This window comes from Lolium perenne, chromosome 7 (genome assembly GCF_019359855.2).
Source record: "Lolium perenne isolate Kyuss_39 chromosome 7, Kyuss_2.0, whole genome shotgun sequence".
Lineage (NCBI taxonomy): Eukaryota > Viridiplantae > Streptophyta > Magnoliopsida > Poales > Poaceae > Lolium > Lolium perenne.
Genome location: NC_067250.2, coordinates 7,269,523 through 7,294,983, shown reverse-complemented (window position 1 = coordinate 7,294,983; position 25,461 = coordinate 7,269,523). Strand labels below are relative to the sequence as shown.

Genomic DNA, 25,461 nt, shown 5'->3' with positions numbered 1-25,461 from the left:
AAACAAAAAGTTCTTATTTCCAGAAAGTTTGTGTGCATACATAAATGTCCGGATTTACACATGAAAGGCTTTTAGATTTTCTTTTGGAATTTTTAAATCTGTTTTTTTTTACAACGAGTGTGTGTATACACCTTGAGCCAAATTGGATTTCCGAGTAGTGTAATGGAGTATCTCATCTATCAGAATGCTTAATAAAGCAGAACCTTTTCAAACCATGGTAATATGATCTAATCACGAAATATAATTATTTGTTCACACCAGGAACAATAATCTTGACAAATAGCAACAACTAATAACTGTTATTATTTACTCGCAGCTCATATATATGTGATAAAATAGGTAGGTTGTGTCCTTCGTAGCTCGTAGCCTTAGCCTAAGAAGTGGATGCAGCGGCAGTAGCTGCCTCCTCCAGCAGCTGCTTCACCTTGGTGACGTAGTCCGTCATTGCTTCCTCCTTGGATTTTGCTGCATCAAATTGTCATAGAATTATTTGAATATGCGTAAGTCTTGTGTTGGCGCAAAATGAACGTAAAGTATGGTTTAATGAATTGAAGAAAAGAGAAGAATTGAGAAATTTGCAAACCTTCCACAGCCTTCCAAGCATCCCATTTGGCCTTGCCGGCCATGTCAAAGAACCCGGGACGGGCTGAAAGACGAGACATGAGTTGTTAGGAGTGATTAATCGACGGTGACGATGCATTGCAGTGAAGCAAGTTGAAGCAGTGTGAATGGTTGGTTGGTCTCCTTAAAGTGGAGCAGACTTGTAAGTATCTCACTTTCTTCCTTGGAGATTGAAGGATTATACAGACCCGAAAATCATTAGAAATCTCGAGTGCTAATGATTTTCGCCATAAAAAGACATATAGTATTTAAGTAGGCTAACCAACTATGCATCCACGATCATCAACAAATCTTATCCACTGCTTGTGCATTTGCAACAAAATTCAAGATTTGGTCATCATATACTCAAGACTAGAAAGAAAGGCTCGTGCGTACCGGTGTTGACGGGGCCGACGGTGGCCTGCTTGAAGAGGCCATAGAGGCACAGCTTGTTTTCGTTGGTCGTCGAGTCAGGCAACGTCTTGGCCTTCTCCGCGTACTCCTCGAACTCCTCCTGGAGAAAGAACTGTCAAACAAAGCATTCTAATCCGATTGATCCTAAACTCGCTGGTTGTTAAATTTTCCCCAATATATGTATGAAGATCGAAGAGTAATCGTTAGCGTATTCTAGAAAAAGGATTAATATCTAGATACTAGTATAAGCTGAACCAGTGACAGTGATCTGCAGAAATATCGGAAGAGGATTCAGACAACAAAGCTGAGAACTACAATCGATTCTGCAGGGCTCTAAAACCTGAACCACAAAAAAACCAATAATCGTCTGGCCCGGAATAATTACTTGCTCTAAATTCTGCACCAGCAATTCTCGGGTAGATCGATCAGATACCGAACCCCCAAAACACATCCTAGAATTTCCAGTTAACACGGAGGATTTCGTTAATAAAATTTACTCCAATATACGGGATCGATCGATCGTTCGTTCGCTCAATCTAGGAAGAAACGAGGAGTGCGGAGATACATGCATGAATCGCAGCAAAGCACAGAGAGGAAGACGATCGAGCTGGAAGAGAATTTCTTGTTCACCTGGAGGCCCATGTCGAAGCGGTGGTTCGCCGGCTGCTCTCGTTCTAGGTTTCGTTACCTTCGAGGCCAGCAAGCGTATCTAGCGAGGCAAATAGTATGAGTAGTCCAAGGTGTGGGCGCCGGTCGTTTATATGGTATAAGGAGGTCCGTACGTATCAGGACCGATCGCGGCCGTCCGACAAGACTCGTGGACGGCAAGGAGACGGTCTCGTCGCGTGGTGATAACTACTACCCTTGTCGAATATAGGTTTCTTGGTCTAGGTATATCCGTTTTACGTGGCGTGCTTGGTTTCTGCCTAGATTTCGTCACCTGTAGCCACGGAGTCCACGACGCACAGAAACCTTTTGATGTTAATTAAAAATAAAAGTAAAAATATCTGTAGGGTTCAGTTTACTTGTCGTTGTTAAAACAACATTTTTTTGCGAATAGGATTTTGACATTAAAAGAAACAACGAACAGTACAAAGCACCCCAAGAAAAACCAAAATTACAATGAGATTCTTGAGAAGCTCTTCATCTTCAACTTCCAGACTGTGTCGACGGCGCGCCACCGTTGCCGCTCCTCCCTGAGTCGGCCTAACGTTGTTGGTTGCGGACGGAAAGTCGCCGAACAGGTCAAAAAGACCATATCCGTCCCAGAGACGAAGAAGAAGGAAAAACTGCCGATAAAGCTCATTGATGATCCTAAGATCCCCACAGCCAAAGGAAATCCTCGAAGACCACACCACTCCCACAGGCCTCTCGACGTTGCCGCCGAGATGGGGTTGAAGCCGGGGATACCTTATTGCACGAGACGCGCACCACCACCTGAGCGCCGCCCCCTACAAATCTTGACCCTAAAAACGAAGAACGAAGCCCTTAAAATAGGGAGCGGAGCCCTCCCACCGACGAGGGCCGAGATCCACCGTGCCTTCATGGCCCAAAGGCCACAGAGACGAGGCGATAAGCGGCAGCACCGGCAGGAGGCACGAGGTTGAGATCCAATCGTAACGTTTTGTTAAAAAAACTTTAGCAGGCCGCAAACCCTAAATACGCGTTTGCAAGCTAAATAATTCGTTATTTGTGGGCCGAGAAAAGCCTCTGCAAACCAGAGCCTGCAAAAGAGAACTGATTCGGGCATCTTTTAATAAAAGACCCACATCTCATTTTTTCCTTCAACTTCGTCTTCCTCCTACGTACATACAACCACACCTTCCTGCCTTCGCTGCACCGCCTTGCCCTTCGGCCGCTAGCCGAATGCTCGTCCCGTCGTCTGCTCCCTCCGCCCTGCACCCTCCGCGTGTTGCCTGGCCCTGTCGCGACTGCTGCGGGCTCCACCATGCCCCTGCCCCATTGCGCGAGCTCCGGCATGCCCTGCTCCTCCACAATTGACTCAATTGGCGGCCAATTCCAGCCCACCCTGTCTAATTTTGCCGATCTCCGGCTGGATTATTTGGGAGTTTTGCCAAAATTTGGCTGGACTCCGGTGAGTCTACCGATGAAATGTGTCGGCGCAAGGTGATTTTTTTTTCAATCGACAGCGTGTTGACCGTATCGAGGCTGGCTTGCAAAAACGCCTTCAAAGCTCCAACTATAGAGATCATAGGCTCGTGCAGGTTGGCTGCAAAAAAAGTTATGAGTTTGACCATTTTGAGGTGTCTGGTCTAGCTAAAAAAAACTTCTAAACCCTAAAATTGGCCTGCAAATTTACTGGTTTAACCAATTTGCGGTGTCTCCTAGAGTTGCTCTTAACATATTGAACAATTCAGTGGCTTTTGTGGGTTAGAATTAAGCCTATGTTTTTCCTGCATGTTTGTTGGACCGTTACCTTATTGGGTTGTTTGTGTTATTGGGCTTGCCATTCTTTTGAGCCAAAAAAAATACTCCCTCCGTCTATAATACTAGTGATGTGGCTCACATGTCGGTATCTTCTACCAGTGACGTGACACATATACAAATCAAGACGACGGCTTGATCGATTTAGTCAACAAAAAAAGTTGATTTAACTGGCAGATGTCGGAAGGTGGTGTGCGTGTCACACCCACGAGTAGAAAGTTTCAGACACTCTTTTTCTTACCAGGTACCTAAGGGGACTGGAAGGTTTTTAATGAGGCGCCTTGCTGGCTTAATGATGCAGCCCGACCTTCGGTCTTCACCACATCATATGCTTCATCGCCAAGACGACACGCAAAGGTGAATCTTCTCCTTTATGCGTGCCTACAATCGCCTATGTGGAACGATATACTACTTCATACTCTGTCATATCTTGATGATAGGAACTCGACGAAAAGTACGGAGGGAAGAGAGGATGCCATGGAGACCCGAGGATGCAAGGGCGATATCACGGAAGCATGGAAGAGAAGGAGGAAGAAGCGCTGGACGCTCCAAGCTGGAACTTCCGCCCGCCACCGCCGGAACTTCCGCCCAGATGCCATCCAAGAATGAAGATGCTCACGCTGAAGGAATCCAGCCGGAACTTCCGCCCCTTAGGACCGGAACTACCGCCTAGATGCTCACGCTGAAGGAATCCAGCCGGAACTTCCGCCCCTTAGGACTGGAACTTCCGCCCCGACCGGAACTTCCGCCCCAGAGACCGGAACTTCCGCATGTACACTTTACATCACGAAACTGCTTATTTTCAGCTTGTAACTTACCCCTTCGGCCCCCTACCTATAAATAGGCACCTACCCCCACCTTCATGAGGGAGAGATGATGTTTAGATGAATTGGCTTATGCCTCTATTATCCCTTTGTGGATTTGAGAAACCCCCATCTTAGATTACCCATCTATTGTATCCCTCCTTATCCGGATCTTTTCCATTTTAGTAATTCTATCAATTGAGAATCTCTAGCTTTGCAACTCTATTTTTAGTTGATCTTTTACTCTTTGGACTTCTATTTGGATTTGTCGATCTTTTGCGAGAGATTCTACCTTTTGGTCTTTGTCTTGCAATTCTATCGAGTTGGTGGTTCGGGCCAACGAGGACTAACCGATTTGTGTACGTGTGTTTGTATCGTGTTCTTCCGTTCATCCACCTCCCCACGAATCCCCCTCCGCAATCACACTTCCCCGGGTCAATTCGTGGAGATCGGGCAACCCACATGGTCACGCTATTAGTTATTTAAACGCACGGCTGCTCATCAGTCGTCAAAAGCATCCAGCTTTGCATTAGTGGAGTTGATGATATGCATCGTGTCAGAGACACGATCAGCTACTTACCAAGTACCAACTGCATCCGCGCTCAGATAGTGTATACTGTACATATATATATAGCCTCGATCGGCTAGCTAGAAACCCAGCGCAGGAATTCATGGAGGAGTTCCTTGCTGCCGTCCTGGTGTGCCTCCTAGCCGTGCCCATACTTGGCTTCCTGGGAAGCTACACGAGGCGGGTCTATGCTCAGCTGGCCGTCCACAAGATCGGGGACCCCGCCGTCGCCCACCGCGCGCTCATCGACAACGCCGATGACTTCTCCGACCGTCCCGCCGGGATCTTCCCCGTGTCCCTGGCCACCTGGCGCGACGGCGAGCCGAACGAGAACGTAACCACGGTGAGCTACGGCCGGCATTGGTCGGCTCTCCGGTGCAACCTCACGGCCGACATCCTGCACCCCACGCGCCTGGCCTCCCTCGCCCCGCTGCAGCAGGATGCCGCGCGGGCGCTGGTCGCCCGCCTGTCCAGCGTCGGCGCCGAGGTTGCCGACGTCCGCGAGCACATCACCGCCGCCGTGTTCGCGCTGGTCGCACAGCTGTGCTTCGGGGACGACGCGGGCGTGGACGACGTGCGCGCCATGGGGAGCAACGGAGCATGATACGGGGGTTTCTCTTCGCCGCTGGAGAGCTGAGCCCGAGGTTCGATGGCTCGGCTCTGTCCAAGCTCTTGAACTGGAGGGGGCTTCGCGGGATCAACGGCATGATCCGACGGCAGGGCGAGCTTTACCTCCCACTGATCGAGGCACGAAGGGAGCAGAGGCCACGGTTGCCGCTCTGTGCCGGTGCCGGAGGCAGCACTCCAGTCCACCCATACGTTGACTCGCTTCTTGATCTCCGCGTTGCCGACGAGGGCAATGTCATGCGCCCGCTTCGAGACGGCGAGCTGGTGGGCCTTGTGCTGGAGTTCCTCGGTGCCGGCATGGGGTTGGTGTCGGCTTGCCTCGAGTGGACCCTTGTGTTGGATAATTAGGCACAATTCCCATGATTAATTCTGAAATATTAAGCATGACGACAGTAACTATTAACATGTGAAACTCGAACATACTAGATGCAGTGATCAACATGAACAGTAGCAGAGCAAACAGTACAACATCCATCGCTAAACAGATCGAGATATGTCGCACGTATCGATCTGGTGGAGGTGGCGGTGGAGGTGTAGCAGACGATGTTGCAGCAGTAACGTTGTTGATGACAACGTTGTTGATGACGGGTCGAAGTAGACGGTGTTGAAGACGACGGTAGGCAGCACCGCCCGACTTGGACGGAAGGCGACCCGTGATGAAGAGCTTGAGCAGTCGCGCAGAGCGCTTCCCAAAAACCTAATTCGCCCTCTCCCGTACAGGATCGCAAGGACGAGCGGTTCCGGAGACCTGCTCTCCCGTTCGCCGATGCACGTCGGCGCGCGGGATGGAGTAGGCTACGATGGCGGCGCAAGCAGAGAGAGGTGGAAACCCTAACTCGTGTATTAGATGTATTTCTGCGGTAGCCGGGCAGGAGATTATATAGGCTCGGGAAACCCTAGGCAACGTGGGCCACGCCCACGTCGCATGAACGTTTCGAGTCGGTTACAGATAGCCCACGATCCGGGAGCGACCCGAACCGACTAACTGCGACGCGTCCGTCTAGGACTCTGTTCGTTTTCCTGAGCTGCAAAAAGTAAGGAAAGTCTCGGCTCGAGGCTCAATCCACTCACCACGAGCGCGGCGCGCGTCGTGACGTGTCGAGTCGAGTCGAGTCGAGACGAGTGAGGAGGAGGAGGAGCGCGCGTGTAGCACTCCTATTCTCACTCACTTACTAGTGGTGGAACAACCCACCTTATAAGGTGGTCTAACTTCCTCCCAACTTTCCATGTGGGACTAAACTTCCCACCTCTTGCCACTCCCTAGTGAGCTGCCACCAACTTGGGCTCAAACTCACAAGGCTGCCACTAAGTGGGCTTTGAGATTTATAGGGAAAATCTGAAATCTAGCATGGGCCACCAAATGTGGGCCAATATTTCAACAATCCCCCACCAGATCTCAAATACCCATTTAGAGATTTACCAATACTCACTGCTTGTTTATATACCAGTGTTTCAGCGGAGACTGTTAAGTTGAACTTCCGCCTAGAACCTTAAGCTACATCCATTCACACTTGAACAATGGACTAAGCCTTGAATTGCAAGTTTTGCGTGAACATGGTTTCACTCAAAGTCATGACCAGTACATGGCTGCCAGTAGCCTACCCCGCGGGTGAAGCATATGCGTCATACTTCGTGGTCTCTTCATGAGTTTACTAGAGATCACCCAAATCTTATAGATTGCGACGTTTAACAATCGGACTCATATAGGTGTGTTATTTCAAGAATGCTCTGTAGGACAGCATCTTTGCTATAATAGCCAACATAAACACATTAAGGCTTGTTGCCAACCTGCCTTACAGCAATTGAGAGTTGTGCATCTTCACATAGAGAGGGTTACACAATACTCTCCTCAATTAAACCACTAGTTTGTTCTTCCCAGGTCCTAATTCACGGGATCTCCGATCACAAAGGTTGGGTTACCACTATGGTGTAACATCAACGGGTCTCAAACCCATCTCCCTCGATGCACTTTCTATCACATTACGTGATAGTCCCTTTGTAAAGGGATCTCGCTGTGTTTTTGTCTCTGTTTGAATATATGTAACAGTTATTACTCCGGAGTTTCGCAATTTCCTGACAGACTTCAAACGTCTCTTGACGTGTCTTGATGACTTCGCGTTATCCTTAGAATTGTTCACTTTGACAATTACAGTTTGATTGTCACAATTCAAAAGGATTGCCGGAACAGGTTTTTCAACCACAGGCAAGTCCATCAAGAGCTCACGCAACCATTCTGATTCAACAGTGGTTGTGTCCAAAGCAGTAAGTTCTGCTTCCATAGTTGACCTCGTCAATATGGTTTGCTTACAAGATCTCCATGACACTGCGCCACCTCCAAAGGTAAATACATACCCACTTGTGGCGTACAGATCAGCTACATCTGAGATCCAATTCGAATCACTATATCCTTCAAGCACAGCTGGGTGCCCTGAGTAGTGAATCCCATAACTCATTGTACCACATAGGTAGCGCATGACCCTATCAAGTGCATGCCAATGATCAGTACCCGGGTTTGACATGAACCTACTCAGCTTGCTAACAGCAAAAGAGATGTCGGGTCTAGTCGCGCTCGCTAAGTACATGAGTGAGCCAACGATCTGAGAATATCTCAATTGATCTATGGCAATCCTCCGGTTCTTGCGTAGTGTCACACTGGGATCATAAGGTGTTGGAGAAGACTTGCTATCAATATAGCCGAACCGGCTCAAGATCTTCTCAACATAATGGGATTGCGTTAGAGTAATCTCACTCTCGTTCTTAATCAGCTTGATGTTCAGAATCACATCAGCTTCTCCCAGATCTTTCATATCAAAGCTCTTTGACAGGAAAGACTTGGCATCATGTATTACTCTCATGTTTGTACCAAAGATCAGAATATCATCCACATACAAACATAGTATAACACCTTCGCCCCCACCATGGCGATAGTAAACGCACTTGTCAGCCTCATTGACAACAAAGCCTACAGAAGTTAAAGTTCTGTCAAACTTCTCATGCCATTGCTTAGGTGCTTGTTTCAGGCCATATAAAGATTTCAGCAACTTACACACCTTTCTTTCTTCACCTTTTACTACAAATCCATCAGGCTGATCCATATAGATTTCCTCTTCCAACTCTCCATTAAGGAAAGCTGTCTTTACGTCCATTTGATGAACGATAAGACCATAGGAGGCAGCCATGGATAGTAGTACTCGAATGGTGGTAAGTCTAGCGACAGGTGAATAGGTGTCGAAGTAATCTTCGCCTTCTCTCTGTGTGTAGCCTTTCGCTACAAGCCGCGCCTTGTACTTTTCAATAGTACCATCAGGTCTTAGCTTCTTCTTGAACACCCACTTGCAGCCCACAGGCTTGCATCCATGCGGTCGTTCTGATAGCTCCCAAGTTCCATTAGAAAGAATCGAGCCCATCTCGTTATGGACAGCTTCTTTCCAGTCATCTGCATCTGGAGATGCATATGCCTCTGCAATGGACGTGGGAGTATCATCCACAAGGTACACAATGAAATCATCACCAAAGGATTTTTCAATCCTTCGTCTCTTGCTCCGTTTAGGAGCTTCATTGTCATCCTTCTCAATAACATTCTCATGTGATTGTTCAAAATACTCATTAGATGTACTGGACTCAGGAATTATCTCAGTAGAAATTCTAGCAATGCTATGCATATCTTTTATAGAAAACATATTCTCAAAAAATATTGCATCACGAGATTCCATAATAGTATCAACATGCATATCAGGTACCTCGGATTGAACTACTAAAAATCTATATCCCACACTCCGAGGAGCATAACCTAGAAAGATACAATCCACTGTCTTTGGTCCAAGTTTGCGCTTCTTAGTAATTGGAATATTGACTTTCGCCAAACATCCCCATGTGCGCAAATACGAAAGTGATGGTTTTCTCCCAGCCCACTCCTCGTAAGGGGTTTTATCTTTATTCTTGTTAGGAACTCTATTCAGGACATGACATGAAGTCAACAAAGCCTCCCCCCACCATGCCTTTGATAAACCAGCAGTGGCTAACATGGAATTCACCAAGTCAGTCAGCGTGCGGTTTTTCCTCTCGGCAACCCCGTTTGATTGGGGTGAATAGGGAGGCGTCCTCTCATGAATAATGCCATGTTCCTCACAGAATTCATCAAAGATTTTAGGGAAATATTCGCCACCACGATCCGACCTAAGACGCTTGATCTTTCTCTCTAGTTGATTTTCAACTTCGGCCTTATAAATTTTAAAGTAGTCTAAAGCTTCATCTTTAGTTCGCAACAAATAAACATAGCAAAATCTAGTCGCATCATCAATCAAAGTCATGAAATATCTCTTTCCACCTTTTGTCAACACACCATTCATCTCGCATAGATCAGAATGTATGAGTTCTAGAGGTGCCAAGTTTCTCTCCTCGGCCGCCTTGTGAGGCTTCCGAGGTTGCTTTGATTGCACACAACTATGGCACTTAGAACCTTTGGCAATGGTGAAATTCGGAATTAAACTTAAACTGGATAGCCGAGACATTAAACCAAAATTAATGTGACATAAACGAGAATGCCAAACACTGGTATCATCACTAACATTGCCACATATATGGTTCACAGACTTATTACTGAAATCAGAAAGCGAAAAGCGGAACAAGCCTCCGCACTCATAGCCTTTACCAATAAATTGTCCAAATTTGGAAACAACTACTTTATTCGACTCTAAAACAACCTTAAACCCATCTCTGCATAGAAGGGAGCCGCTAACGAGATTCTTGTTCATAATAGGGACATGCTGCACGTTCCTCAGCTGCACGATCTTCCCCGAAGTGAACTTCAGATCTACCGTGCCAACACCACGAACAGAAGCATGTGACCCATTCCCCATCAAGACGGAAGAATCCCGGGCGACCTGGTAAGAAGAGAACATGGATATGTCAGCACACACATGAACATTAGCCCCTGTATCAATCCACCAACATGGAGATTGAAATACCGAAAGAACAGTAAAGAGATTACCGTACCCATCAGCATTGCTAGCGGTCACCGTGTTGACTTGCCTCGCCTTTTTCTTGCGGTCTGCCCTCTCTGGACAGTCCTTAGAAAAGTGGCCAGTCTCTCCACATGTAAAGCAGCTCAGATCTGCTTTGTTTATCATCTTCTTCTTCTTGAAGGTTGTAGTCTTCATAGGCTTATTGAAGGAGGGCTTGTTATTCCCTTTGTTCTTGCTGTAGGGTTTCTTCTGCACCATGTTGGCGCTAGACTGACCCTCTCCTTTCTCAGTATTATCCTTAGCCCGAGCTTTCTCCTCAACATCAAGAGATGCTATCATATTTTCAACTGATATCTCCTGTCTCTTGTGTTTGAGAGTTGTGGCAAAGTTCCTCCATGAAGGGGGCAACTTAGCGATGATGCATCCAGCCACAAACTTGTCAGGTAAGGCACACTTAAGGAGTTCAAGCTCTTTCGCAATGCACTGTATCTCATGAGCTTGTTCGACTACAGAACGGTTGTTAACCATCCTGATGTCATGGAAGCTCTCCATGATGTACGATTCATCGTCGCATCGGTTGCACCGAACTTAGCATTCAGTGCATCCCAGAGCTCTTTACCATCTGTTATGTGCATATACACATCACACAGACGATCAGCAAGAATACTTAGAACGCATCCGACGAAGAGATTATTGTTTTCCTTGAACTTGTTCTGATCTTGGTCAGATATAGTTCCTTCAGGTAAACCATCAGTAACTTCGAACACTTTCAGATGAGTAAGCCAGAGCATGGCCTTATACTGCCACCTCTTAAAGTGCACACCGGTAAATTTATCCGGCCTCAGTGCGTCAGCAAAACCAGCCATTGTTAACTTAGGAAATTGCCTACAATTAGGTTTTTGGATTGTTGGATAATTAGGCACAATTCCCATGATTAATTCCGAAATATTAAGCATGACGACAGTAACTACTAACATGTGAAACTCGAACATACTAGATGCAGTGATCAACATGAACAGTAGCAGAGCAAACAGTACAACATCTATCGCTAAACAGATCGAGATATGTCGCACGTACCGATCTGGTGGAGGTGGCGGTGGAGGTGTAGCAGACGATGTTGCAGCAGTAACGTTGTTGATGACAACGTTGTTGATGACGGGTCGAAGTAGACGGCGTTGAAGACGACGGTAGGCAGCACCGCCCGACTTGGACGGAAGGCGACCCGTGATGAAGAGCTTGAGCAGTCGCGCAGAGCGCTTCCCAAAAACCTAATTCGCCCTCTCCCGTACAGGATCGCAAGGACGAGCGGTTCCGGAGACCTGCTCTCCCGTTCGCCGATGCACGTCGGCGCGCGGGATGGAGTAGGCTACGATGGCGGCGCAAGCAGAGAGTGTAGAAACCCTAGGCAACGTGGGCCACGCCCACGTCGCATGAACGTTTCGAGTCGGTTACAGATAGCCCACGATCCGGGAGCGACCCGAACCGACTAACTGCGACGCGTCCGTCTAGGACTGTTCGTTTTCCTGAGCTGCAAAAAGTAAGGAAAGTCTCGGCTCGAGGCTCAATCCACTCACCACGAGCGCGTCGAGTCGAGTCGAGTCGAGCGAGGAGGAGGAGCGCGCGTGTAGCACTCCTATTCTCACTCACTTACTAGTGGTGGAACAACCCACCTTATAAGGTGGTCTAACTTCCTCCCAACTTTTCATGTGGGACTAAACTTCCCACCTCTTGCCACTTCCTAGTGAGCTGCCACCAACTTGGGCTCAAACTCACAAGGCTGCCACTAAGTGGGCTTTGAGATTTATAGGAAAAATCTGAAATCTAGCATGGGCCACCAAATGTGGGCCAATATTTCAACACCTTGCGCACCTCATCGACCAGCCGGAGGTCCAGGACAAGCTGCGTCGCGAGATCATCGCCGCCGAAGGCTCCGGCCAGAGCCTTCGTACCATGCCGTATCTCGACGCCGTGGTGCTCGAGAGCCTCCGCATGCACCCGCCGGTGCCCTTCATCATGCGCGGCGCCCACGGCGAGGGAGCCAAAGCAATAATCGGCGGCACCGCCGCCGTTGTTCCGGCAGACGGGTTGAGGGTGCTGTTCAATCTAGGTGACATTGGAAGAGACAACAAGATATGGACGGACCCTGACAGGTTCCGGCCAGAGCGGTTCCTTGCCGGAGGCGAGGCGGAGGACATCGGCCCGTCGCCCGGCCCCAAGGAGATCAGGATGATGCCTTTCGGTGCGGGACACAGGCACTGCCCAGGCATGAACATGGGGATGCTGAACATCAAGTGCTTCCTCGCCGCGCTCGTGCGTGAGTTTGAGTGGGCGCCGTCGGCGGAAGACTGCAGCAATGGCGTCGACATGACTGAGGTTGATGGATTTCTGAAGTTGATGAAGAAGCCGCTTTCTGCGTGTGTCATGCGGACACACTAAAAACCATATGTATCTCCATGTGTATTTTATGTGTTTTCATATTATCATGTTGTATTTTCTATATAATAAAGAGAGCTTTATTACTTTTCTTTTTCCAGATTTCACTACGGGAAAAAGTTTATCCCTAAAGTACTACAAAAGCACCCGGAAGTTCTCAAAATAGTATGCAACCACTCACAGCTTTAAGAGCAACATTACAAGGATAACGACCAACATCAGCAAAACGCAACCCTCAGCTTTCCATTAGGGCATCTCCCTCCAGCTGCGCGACGCGCGTCCGTTTGCGTCGCACGGTAGACGCTCAAATGACCATTTTCGTCCGCGCGTCCGTTTGCATTTGGGGGTGGCTCCAGTGGGCCCGACGCTTTTTTTGTTTTTTTTTCTCTTTTTCATTTGAACATAGTTCCAAATATTACATATTGGAAGATTATTTTACACAAACTAATACATAGTTTGAAACATGGTTTGCACAAACTAATACATAGTTTGAAACATGGTGGACACAAATAAAACATTGCAAAATAAGGAAACCAGTTGTGTTGATTTTCGTATGTTCGCTGCCAAGAAAGAACATTCGAGGGCACACTCAGTCACCCAAACTGGAAAATCCAGCGGGAGACGGTTCCCTTATTGGTTCTACCGAGGAAGAACAGACAGAAACCTCCACTACTGGCTTCGTCTGGCCCGTAGCCAGATTCGCTGCAAAGAAAGAACACTCTAAGTTCTAACTATCGGTGTCTGAGCCGGATTCGTCCGTGTGGTAGTGCCTGTGGCAGGCTGTGTCGTCGAACACCTTGACGACGTCCCCCTCGTAGAGGAAGGTGAGCTGGTAGCTGGGCTCGAGCGCGAGGTCACGGGCAAACTTGTCCCACCCCGTCTGCAAGTACATCTTGCTCTGCCCGTCGAACAAGACCTCCACGGTCCAGCGGCAGAAGTTGCAGCTGGCCTCCCGTAGCTGCAAATGCGCCGGCTCGACGCCATCGACGAACTCGGCGAACTTGTCCGGGAGCCGCTTGATGCCGAGTGGGTCGTCGTCGATGCGGAGGAGGAACTCGAAGCAGCTGTCCTCCCGCGAAGACGAGGAGGGCGCATGCGACGACGAGCGTGGAGCCGTAGCTGCTCCACCACGGCGGCCCCTGTCGCGGCCCCGGGGGCACCCAGGGCCGCGGCCTCGACCGCCTCGCCGGCCACCAGGACCGGCCATGGACTTCCTCGCGGGCCTGGCTGCGTCGCAGGAACACCTAGGCGGCACTACGGTGGAGCTTTGTGGCGGCTATGGTTTCTTTGGAGGAGTGGATGAGGAAGAAGAACGCACGCCCCCTTTATATAGGCCGGAGGCATGTGGTGGCCGCGGGACGCGTGGCGTCGCCATTAACGTGGTTGGCGGAGGTAGGCTGCGGCCGCTCGGCAGCCGAGGCATCACCATTAACGTGGCGCAGACTGCCGAAGCGACGCAGCGGCGCCAGTCGCTGCCGCGTTTGAGAAGACGCATCGACACAGGGTCGCTGTCAAGCGGGCCCGACGAAACGTCCGCCAGACGCGAGCGGACACTTTGCGCGTCCGCGCAACGTCCGCAGAGACGCATCCGAGACGCATATTTGGGCCAGGTTTGCGTCTCCGCTGACGATCCGGTCATTTTGCGTCGCCCCGCTGGAGGTGGTGCCAGACGCATTTCCGGTCACGGCGGATGGAAACAATCGCTTAGCGTCCGTTTGCGCCGCTGGAGATGCCCTTATCATCAACCTTCCAGGAACCATATATAGCCGACGAGCGCGCTACTCCATCACCAACCATCCCATCCTGGAATCCAGAGCCTTGTACATCAGCTGCTCATCACCACCTTTGATCAGCATCATGTCATCAGCGCAATACTAACATGCCCAATAACAAAGAAACGGGTACATAGAGAATATCTTCACCACATGATCACAACTCTTTTCTCGAAAGTGATCTGGTTCTTAACTTTTGTTTGCAATAAGCCCCATGTGTGCATCTAACTTTTATTTGCAATAAGCCTAGTTGTCTGTTTGAAGTTCAAAGTAAAAAAAAATTGTGCATTATTATCTTTTGATAAAACAACATTATTGATGGGGCATTCTTCTTCTTAAATTCCATGTCGTTATGAACAAATTCATGAAATTCACCCTCTCACAGTTGATGAATGAGTACGACAATTACCATGCAAGAATGAGTTCATGTGGGGAGGAGGCGTTTTGGCTCATAGGAGCAAATGCTCCCATTATACAAAATAATTAAAAAATAATTTTAAAATGGCAAAAAAATCTGACATAATTTTTTTGGTGTACATCATGACATTCTATGTTAGTGTACAAGTTTTCATGGAGAAACAACATTTTATGTGGCGTGTACAAAAAAGACAAAAAGATGTCTTTTTTACAGGAGCCACAAATTTTTTTAGTTTTTTTTGAAAACTTGTGTACGAACATGAAATGTGTAGATGTACATGTAAAAATTTATTTTAGAATTTTTTGACACTTCGAAATGTTGATTCACATAATGGGTGCAAATGCTTCTATGAGCCAAAGTGAATATCCCTTCATGTGATGACTATAGTTAATGTTTTCATTTCCCCCCTTCTCGAGGTCACTAATTTGATCTTATGTACTGTCCCAATGGCCCCACAATATGCTATAACATGTATTAAGAATTTGCCTCTTTTTATAGAAAAACCGAACTTGATGGGGAACATCTAATATGTGAGACTATCTCTCAACTTGTTTATAAGTTAATAAGGTCTAGTTGTTTAATAGATTATGTGATATTAGTGTCTATCAACTTTTTTATTAGTTAATAATGTCTAGTTGGTCAATAGATTGGGCGCTATTGGTGTCGATTTTTAATTGAAGGAGTTGTGACTTATGGGACTACTTGGTCGAAGAAAATTTGACATTTTTCCACTTTACCAGCTAGATGCCTAGTTTCTTGCGCTCTATATGGACACATGTGCATACAGATCACCCGGTGGTTAGAATGAAACCGGACGAAGGTGATCCCGTTGAAGTTCTTTGTTAGAAAGAATGTGTCTTAATATGTACCTTTTATTGATAGTAGATAGTATCTCAAGAGGTTTAGATCGATGTGAAACAGTCAAGAAAGATTGTTGTGAAGAGACAATATGCTACTTAGATAATGGACCATACTGTAGCGATATTGGTTAGATTAAGGTGCGGCAAAGTGTATTATTCAACTTTTAAACGAGAACAAGGGCTTTTTCAATGACCATATTTCACTAGGGTAGAGAATTGTGACATAGGCATACCCAATGGGCCTGCCGAAGAAGGTACCCGGGGTTTACTGAAGGCCCATTACTCGAAGAATAAGAAGATTCGGAAGCCCAAGATACTACTAAGGAAAGCTAGAGTTGTAATAGGAGTCATCGTTTGTAATCTTGCGAGATGGGTTGGAAACCCTCCCGGACTCTGTAAACGTGTGTATCACGAATCCCTCGGCTCCGCCTCCTATATAAGGGGGAGTCGAGGGACAAAGAGAGAATCGAATTTACTATCAACACAACCCTAGTTTTATATTCGTCGAGTATTTTTCGGCTGAAACCTTCGAGATCTACTTGCCCTCTACATCTAACTAAACCCTAGTCTACAATCCGTAGGCATTGACAAGTTAATACCTTGTCAATTGGCGCCGTCTGTGGGATCTAGAGGCGACAAGGAGCTGATCTCGATGGCACGTTAAAGATCGTCGACTTCATCAGTAGCAAGCAACATCATGGACAGAGGTAAACAGATCGAAACTGGTCTCGTTGATTTTATTCCTCACCCGCCCTCCCGTTTGGATGCATATGCGTATCTGGAGGAGCCCATGAAGATGACGTTTGGAAAGTTCCACTTCCGCGTCGAGAAAGAAGGAGCGTATCGTCTCGAAGTTCCGACCTCGTCGGGATTATCGGCGGTTGGTCCTGATTTCTCAAACTCAGTATCATCCATCGAGTCAAGCGACAAAGAGATTTCGTCGCCACGCTTCATCGGCAGCAGGGCAAGCGAAAAACTCGCCAAAATCTTCAGCGACATGTCCTTCGAGTCATCTGCGGACTCCTATATAAGCGATGATTCGAGCGACACCGACAGCTTCGACTTCATCGACAAATCCATCTCTATTGGGAAGGTCTTCACCAATCTCTATGATGATGTCACCAAACCAAGCAAAGTGAAAACTCTAAAATATCACCAAGTTTATGCCATTGGAGAAGCAAGTCGCGATCAAGAGGAAACATCAGAGGCTTTCGACGATTTGGGAAACCCCTATGTCGATCCCTCAGATCTAAGGAGAGGTTTGGGCACTAAATATGTCGGGCCCACACCACGTGTCAGAGTTCAACTTCCACAAGCAGCCTGGGATAGAGCTGCGAAAGCTTTGGATGGCTCTGAACCAATGGAGACAACTGCTACGGTCGAAGAACTGCAAGCTTATCAATATAGAATCGCCCGAGCTGGAAGAGAATTGGAAAAATAGACAGCTGCTTTGAACAGAAGAAAGGAGGCAGCTTCCGCATCAAGCAGGCGACGAGCGGAATTAAGTCGACAATCAGAAACTTCGGGAGAAAGTCACAGAGAAGCTCGGAGGAGAGCAAGATCTCGGCTGCAAAATATACCGGAAGCTGAAAGAGAGACTCTAATCCAAAACCTCGACATGTCCTTTATGTCAATCGACACGAGGGGGAATATTATCCCAAAAAACCCGGAAGCAGGGTACATGGCGACACAAGCTTTCATCTTAGCGTCCAGGCCACCTCCCGGAGATCCAAGAGAAGCGTTGTACAACATGGCCATGGCAGGATGTGGAGCCATGGGAGCAGCGTTCACAGCTACACCTCCCGAAGGAACTGCAAGACAAAATAGTCCGAGACCTACCGCAGCAGTGCAAGATCCACCAAGAGCGAGTGGAGCCAGAGACACAACAACTCAGGCCAGACTTGATAGAGCACGACAAGAAAGAAGGGAACGTCGGCATTCACCAGAACTTGCTGAAGAGGACATGTGTGGACTTCCATGTTTCACACGACGGGTCCGAAAAACTCGAGTTCCATCAGGATTCAAGCTACCCGATAGTTTCAAGAAATTCGATGGCCTGCAAGACCCCGAGGATTGGCTAGTTGATTACCTCGAGACAGTAAAATTGATAGTCGGGACCAGAGCGACAGCCATGCAGAGCATCCAGATACATCTGAGCGGAGCCGCCAGATCATGGATAAAGAAGCTTCCCCCAGGTTCCATCGACAACTGGGAAAGTTTTGAGGACGTGTTTATCAAGAATTTCCGGTCAACCTGCAAGAAACCTGCGACACTAGAGGAGTTGAGGTCATGTCGACAAAAGCATGATGAATCAATGAGGAAGTACATCCAAAGGTGGAACATCATCAAAAACTCGGCAGAAAATATATCTGACGAAAGAGCGATAGATGCATTTGTTGCAGGAGTTCGACGAGGAGATTTCGTGGAGGACTTGAGGAGGACAAACCCAAGAACAGTATCAGCATTAATGGAAATAGCAAACAGATGGGCAGATGGTGAAGATGCGGTACATAACAAACGACATAGGTCCCCAGAGGAAGATCGCAGTCGAAATTTCCAAAATAGACGCCGATTTCCCCGTCAATTTTCAAGTTACGATGCACCTGGCCAAATATCGGCTGGCTTTCGGGGAAACAATGGAGGAAACAGTAGAGATGACTACCAGAGAAGCAACGCACAGCAAGGCGACAATAGAGATAACAGGCAAAATAGCGGGTCAAGGTTTCAAAGACCTTTTGTGTCCCCCGAAGAGATGATGAACGGGCCGTGTTAGATGCATTTCTTTCTCGATAGCAATGGAAAAAGACAGTCAGGACACTTGCAAAAGGATTGCCGAAATTTCCAGGCAATGTTAAGATGGGCAGGACATGCAAATGCTCAGGCAGCGCACAGAAATCCTCAAGGACCTAGGAGTGAGATTCACTTGCCACCTCCTCCCGCGATTACAGATGAAAATCGACATCAGCTCAGAATAGCGGCAGCACCTGCTCCACCGCCCTATGTTGATCCTAACTCTAACGGAGCGGTCTCGATGATTCAGAAAGGCAGGCCATCCAATAGAGCTCAGAAAGTAATCTCGCGACAGGTGTTTATGGCAGAGAAGATGCCACCACCAACAGTCGAGTACCTTAACTGGTCAGGGCAAGATATTGGCTTCACAATAGCTGATCATCCACAGCAAGTTCCTCGACCAGGGCAATCAGCACTCATCTTACCAGCAGTAATTGCAGGATTCGACGTATCTCGAGTGTTTATAGATGGCGGCAGCAGTTTAAACCTTATGTACGCAGATACGCTAAGGAAGATGAACATCTGTCTAGCAAATTTGAAACCAACCGACACACGTTTCCACGGCATCACACCAGAGAAGCCAAGTTACCCACTGGGGAGGATCAATCTCGACGTTCAGTTTGGGACTCGAGAAAATTACAGGATAGAAAGGTTGGAATTCGAAGTTGTGGATTTCCCGTCACATTATCACGCTTTGTTGGGGCGACCAGCATATGCCAGGTTTTTATGGCGGTACCACATTACACGTACTTGCGTTGGAGGTTACCTGGACCTAAGGGGCCAATCACAGTCAAAGGAAGCTTCGCGCTGGCCGATAAATGCGACAACGATTTTCATCGACTATCAGAAACTTTCGGGATGCAGGCAGAGTACGCAGCGTCAAGGCTCATGACTGATTATGATGTGCTGCCAGACGTAGGGAGGCCCAACAAGGAATCAACTTTCAATACCACAAAAGATTCTAAGGAAGTGCAGATTCACCCGACAGATCCGAAGAAAACGACGTCCATCGCAACAAACATGGACCTCGCATAGGAAAGTGCGCTTGTCGAGTTCCTCCGTGAGCACTGGAAAATCTTCGCATGGTGTCCAGCTGACAGTCCAGGAGTACCCAGAGAACTTGCCGAGCACCACCTAAACTTGGATCCAATAGCGAGACCAATCAAACAACCTTTGCGGCGTTTTTCGGAACCAAATCGCAAAGCCATGCTGTCAGAAATTGATCGACTTAGAGAAGCTGGTTTTATTAAAGAGATATCTACCGAGGCCACTTGGGTAGCTAACCCAGTGATGGTGCCGAAGAAAAACACGAAAGTCCTTCGCATGTGTGTCGACTTTACGTGCCTCAATAAACATTGTCCAAAGGATCACTTTCCCCTCCCAAGGATCGATCAGATTATCGACTCCACGGCAGGATGTGAACGTCTTTCCTTCTTGGACGCATATTCTGGTTATAACCAGATCAGATTAAAAGAAGATGACGAAGCCAAAACAGCGTTCATCACACCGTATGGCGTATTTTGTTACAAAACAATGCCTTTCGGGTTGAAAAACGCGGGAGCAACATATCAACGGATGATGCAAAAGTGCTTAGCAACACAGATTGGGAAAAATGTACAAGTATACATCGACGACGTCGTCATCACATCAAAAAAGGGGGCAACATTAATCGAGGACTTGAAGGAAACTTTCGACAACCTCGACAAATTTTGTCTCAAGTTGAATCCGACGAAATGTTCTTTTGGCGTCCATGCAGGAGAACTTCTCGGGTTCCTAGTTTCAGCAAGAGGGATTGAAGCAAATCTCGAAAAAATCCAAGCTATCGTAACAATGAGGAAGCCAACAAAGTTGAAGGAAATACAGCAGTTAACTGGGCGAGTCGCAGCTTTAAGCAGATTCATCGCCAGGCTGGGAGAAAAGGCGCTACCATTCTACGCCTTAATCAAACAAGGAGAGAAGTTCCAGTGGAACGAAGATGCAGATAGGGCCTTCGAGGACCTCAAACGGAAAATTTCGACACCACCAATTCTAGTGGCGCCAAAAGAGAAAGAACCGCTCCTGTTATATATTGCGGCTACACCTCAGGTGGTCAGCACGGCGCTAGTTGTCGAAAGAGAAGAAGAAGGAAAACTCCATGGAGTGCAGAGGCCAGTATATTTCATCAGCGAAGTATTATCGCCTTCAAAACAGAGGTACCCGCAGTACCAAAAGCTAGCATATGGAGTATTCACAACCGCAAGAAAATTGCGCCACTATTTTTCGGCGCATCCGATAATAGTGGTCAATGAGGCGCCTTTATCCAACATACTCAATAATCCAGAAGCTACAGGCCGTGTCTCCATTTGGGGAATAGAACTTTCTCCTCGGGACATCACGTATGAAAAAAGAAAGGCAATAAAGTCACAAATTCTACCAGACTTCATCGCAGAGTGGATGGATTTGCAAAACATAGGACCTCCGGATTTATCGAGAACCTGGACTATGAACTTCGACGGGTCCAAAAGGCTAGAAGGAGCTGGAGCAGGGGTGATACTCATGTCACCTGAAGGCGACAAATTGAAATACGTCCTGCGGATGACGTTTCCAAACGCATCTAATAATGAGGCAGAATATGAAGCCCTTATACATGGGATGAAGATGGCGAAAGCCTGCGGCGCAACTCGACTAAAAATATTTGGCGACTCATAATTGGTAGCTCAGCAAGTCATGAACCAATGTGATGCGGTCAATGATAGCATGGTGGCGTACAAAGAGATGTATAATGAGCTGGAGAAGCTGTTTGACGGATGCGAAGTAAACCATATCAGTAGGCTGAGCAATGATGAAGCCGACGTTCTTGCAAACATCGGGTCGCAGTGCCTCGCAATCCCTCCAGGTGTGTTCTGGGAAGAGATAACAGAAAGATCCACGAAGCTGAGGAAATTAACAAAGAAGGAGAAGAACGAGAAACCCTCGGGGGCTGCGAAAGAAGCATTGGAAGAAGAAGAAGAGGAACAGGATCTAGTACTGATGGTGCAAATCCCATGGATGCAGGCGTACGTATCATACATTCTAAGAAAGACAATACCCGACGATCCAGTTGAAGCAAGGCGAGTTATTAGGCGATCCAAAGCTTTCACGGTGGTCAAAGGGGAGTTGTACAAGCGAATTATCTCGGGTGTGTTACAAAGGTGCGTTACACCCGAAGAAGGAAGGATAATTCTGAAGGACGTGCACGAAGGAGTATGTGGTCATCACGCAAGCAGTCGAGCTATTGCAGCCAAGGTTTTTCGAGCTGGATTTTACTGGCTGACAGCAATCGAGGACGCGAAAGAAATTGTGCGCACTTGCGACGCATGCCAGAGATTTGCCGCAAAACCCCACTCTCCGGCGGCGGAATTGATGCCCATACCCTTATCTTGGCCCTTTGCTCAATGGGGTCTCGATATGGTGGGAAAGTTACACAAAGCTTCGCTAGGAGGATACGAGTACATGTTGGTCGCTGTCGATAAATTCACCAAGTGGATAGAAGCAAAGCCGATAAACTCACCAGATGCAGCATCAGCAATAAAATTCGTGAAGAGCATCGTTTTTCGATTTGGAGTACCTCACAGCATCATCACAGACAATGGTAGCAACTTCACGTCGAAGGAGTTCAAGGCATACTGCGCAGAAGTAGGCATCAAATTGCACTTCGCGTCAGTTGGGCACCCGCAAACCAACGGTCAAGTCGAAAAAGCCAACGGTATTATCTGCAATGGTATTAAAAAGCGCCTGCTAGGACCGCTTGAAAAAGCTCGACACACTTGGCCAGAAGAATTGCCAAGCGTTTTGTGGAGTATTCGAACGACACCAAATACGGCGACACAAGAAACTCCGTTCTTTTTAGTCCACGGAGCTGAGGCAGTACTACCGATTGAAATAGAGCATGACTCCCCAAGAGTCACAGAATATGATGAAGAAACTTCAAGAAGAGCTTTGGAAGACGATGTGGATGCACTCGACGAAGCTCGGGATGAAGTACTCTCACGAGTCACCAAATACCAGCAGGATCTGAAAAACTACCACAGTCGACGGTTGCGACCAAGGTCTTTCCAAGTCGGGGATTTGGTCTTACGGCTCAATCAACAAAGTACTGAGAAGCTCGAGTCACCATGGCTTGGCCCTTACATCGTTACAGAAGTCATCGAAGGAGGAGCGTACAGGATTAAGGACAAGAAGACAGGGGCTCCCGAGAAAAACCCCTGGAACGTGGCACAGCTAAGGCGTTTTACGCTTAGTGTCAAAATATAGTCCTCTTTGTAAAAATACAATGTACTGAAGCGCCCGCGAGTTTTCAGATGCACTCTTTTCCTTTTTCGGGGCACCGAGTGGGGCCGGGAAAGGTTTTTAATGAGGCGGGCTCGCGGTGCTGCAATATAATAAAGATAGTGGAAATATATGTCTGTTCTTCGACACGATCAGGGGCTTACGCCTCGAAGTTACAATATAGATGAGTTTAACTGATGAAATTATCTCGCCTTGGTACCAAGTACCTCGCCAGATAAAACGAAGTTACAAGATAGCAATTAAAGACAAAATACTCGGGGGCTAGTACCCGCAAATATAGTATAAAACTTGGATGCTTTGGTTTAATACCTCGCATATACAACACAAGGACCTATCACCGAAACACTCGGGGGCTCGAAGGAAGAAAAATATACAACTTACAATATAAATACAGCAAAGATATAGTCCCTATCGATAAAATACAAACTCAGTTGTGACCCAACAAGTCGTCAATATTCACTCTGGTTTCTTCGGGAGCAGCACCCAAAAAATCAGCATAATGGCCGTCTGAAAAAAAGTCGGCGTCTATCCGAAGAAGGTCATCAATTATTTCCTCAGCTACTGGGGTGATCCGCTCATTGATTTTATCAACACCTCTTCGCCGTTGCCTCAGCTTCGTATGAACAGTCTCCACCACCTTTGTCATATCAAGTTTGGGATGGTAGATTTGAAGCATGATAAGGGTTACCTTGGCGCCAGCTATCAGTTGAGCTTTTACAAAGCCATGGATTTTCTGCACATCCTTAAATTTCTCCATAAGTTCGAGGAGAGATTTTGGCTGAACATTCCGAGGAAACATAGCATTGAAAATCTTGGACAAAGTGCTGGAACAAAACTCAAGAAATCCTCGAACTTGGCTCGAGCGGTCTTGGAATCTTACAATCTGTCGGGTACGTTCAGGCGTAGCCCAGAAGAGGACACCATGATCAAGACCCAAGTTAACAAGAAAATTTGATCTTGTATCTACTCTTTGATCCTCGGCCTCAGCATCTAAAAAGGGACCTGCTTGGTGACAATACATCAGTTAAAGATAGATAACAAGCACAGTAGAAAAAGGGAGAGAAGGATTAAGTCCAAAAAATATACCCGCCATTTCTGAGCTTGCCTCAATCATTAATTCAAGCAGAGAGTTTTCTCGAGAAGCAGCTTTCGTGGCTTCATCTAAGGCGGCTTCCTTAGCAGTTATGGCATCGCGAGCCTGTTGAAGTGCCACTGTTTCCCTCTCGGATGATTTTCGAGATTGCTCCATTATCATAAGTGATTGTTTCTTCAGAGACTGGAGCTGTTGGCGAAGTTCTTCCAGATCTTCTGTTGAATGTTTATTCGACGAGTCTTCAAAACGCTCGACAGCAACAGGTTTCTTCAAACAGGAAACATGAAAAGGATCGGAAGGAGGGGTCACAGTATAGTTGTCAAAAATCAACTGAAAAATAAAGAATCTCGACATTAATCATCAAGCAAAGATAGATTTCCATTAATTCTTCAAATATATACAAGGCTGTTACAAAAGAGGGACTCCTAGTGAACTACTGAAGTAGTTGTCGTCAAATCTAGAAAGGCAACAGTGCCAACAGAGAATTAAAACTAGAAGCAAAAGGAAGGTGGTCTACTTGACCTCCGGCTTCGACGAGCTAGGCGCAGAAGTTGGATCATATCCAAGATAGGCAAGGATCTTCTTCGAGTTAGGCTTGGCAGCCTTAATCAGTGCCTGCCACTTCTTCGTCTCCATCTCCTTTGTGCAGCCAACTTTTGCCCAGTCGACGTCTTGCTGACTGTCAGCAACCAAGGCAATGGTACCTTCAACTCCTACTTTTAACTCCTCTTGGCGAAGTTGGAGTCCAAGGTTATCTTGAGAACTGAAGCACTTGGCAAGAGCAACAAAAGTTCCAGGCACTTCTTTCTTCTTGAAAAAATATGGAAAAAGCCGCGACAACCCAATCTTCGCTTCAGTAAGACCATCGCGAGCCTCATCACAGTGAATTTCCAGAAGAGAGAATGCATCAAGGAGTTGGTCACCTTCGGCACCCTCTAGCTCATACTCTTGCCAGTTCTCCCTGAGCAAAAGTGGAAAAAGTTGGCCAAATGAAAAAAAACACGACACAAGGAAACAGCAAGGATCTGAACACTTACTGATAAAACGTCGACATTGCGACTCTAGGCGAGAAAGGATCTCCTGTTCACGCGCAGATTGTTGAGTTATGTTTTCACTCAAAGAAGTTTCTGCGTCGTGAAGTCTTTTTCGGAGTTCTCCGACAATGGCGGCATCCTCCTTAGCCTTCTTGGCATCCTCTTCAGCTTTTTCGTGAGCCTTTTCGCTCTGCTCTAACCTAGCAGCAAGAGCGTCAGCACGCTTGTTGGCCTCCGCAAGATCTCCTGGCAAAATAAGCGACAGTCAGACATCATGACAAAACATAATGGTACATATGCCATAGAGGAGGAAAATAAAAGAAAGGGATTTC

At 47.2% G+C, this 25,461-nt stretch overlaps 1 protein-coding gene and 1 pseudogene across 1 annotated transcript; one reads left to right on the top strand and one right to left on the bottom strand.

Annotated features, from left to right (window-relative positions):
- Positions 1-204: 204 nt before the first annotated feature.
- On the bottom strand, positions 205-1,799 carry LOC127311565 (acyl-CoA-binding domain-containing protein 1). Its single transcript, XM_051342006.1, has 4 exons — positions 1,645-1,799; positions 997-1,114; positions 584-646; positions 205-465 (listed from the first exon to the last, which is right to left on the bottom strand). The coding sequence occupies exons 1-4, from the start codon at positions 1,654-1,656 to the stop codon at positions 374-376; spliced, it is 285 nt and encodes a 94-aa protein (XP_051197966.1). The 5' UTR covers positions 1,657-1,799; the 3' UTR covers positions 205-373.
- A 3,131-nt stretch (positions 1,800-4,930) lies between these two features.
- LOC127311566 (cytochrome P450 89A2-like) lies at positions 4,931-12,942 on the top strand (annotated as a pseudogene).
- The last annotated feature ends 12,519 nt before the right edge of the window (positions 12,943-25,461 follow it).

What these genes read in the sequence shown, in the direction of transcription:
- LOC127311565 (XM_051342006.1), bottom strand. An exon ending in CGTCGGCCCCGTCAACACCG is followed by an intron (nt 647 to 996) that starts GTACGCACGAGC and finishes CTCGTCTTTCAG; the next exon opens with CCCGTCCCGGGTTCTTTGAC. An exon ending in TGCTTGGAAGGCTGTGGAAG is followed by an intron (nt 466 to 583) that starts GTTTGCAAATTT and finishes AATTTGATGCAG; the next exon opens with CAAAATCCAAGGAGGAAGCA.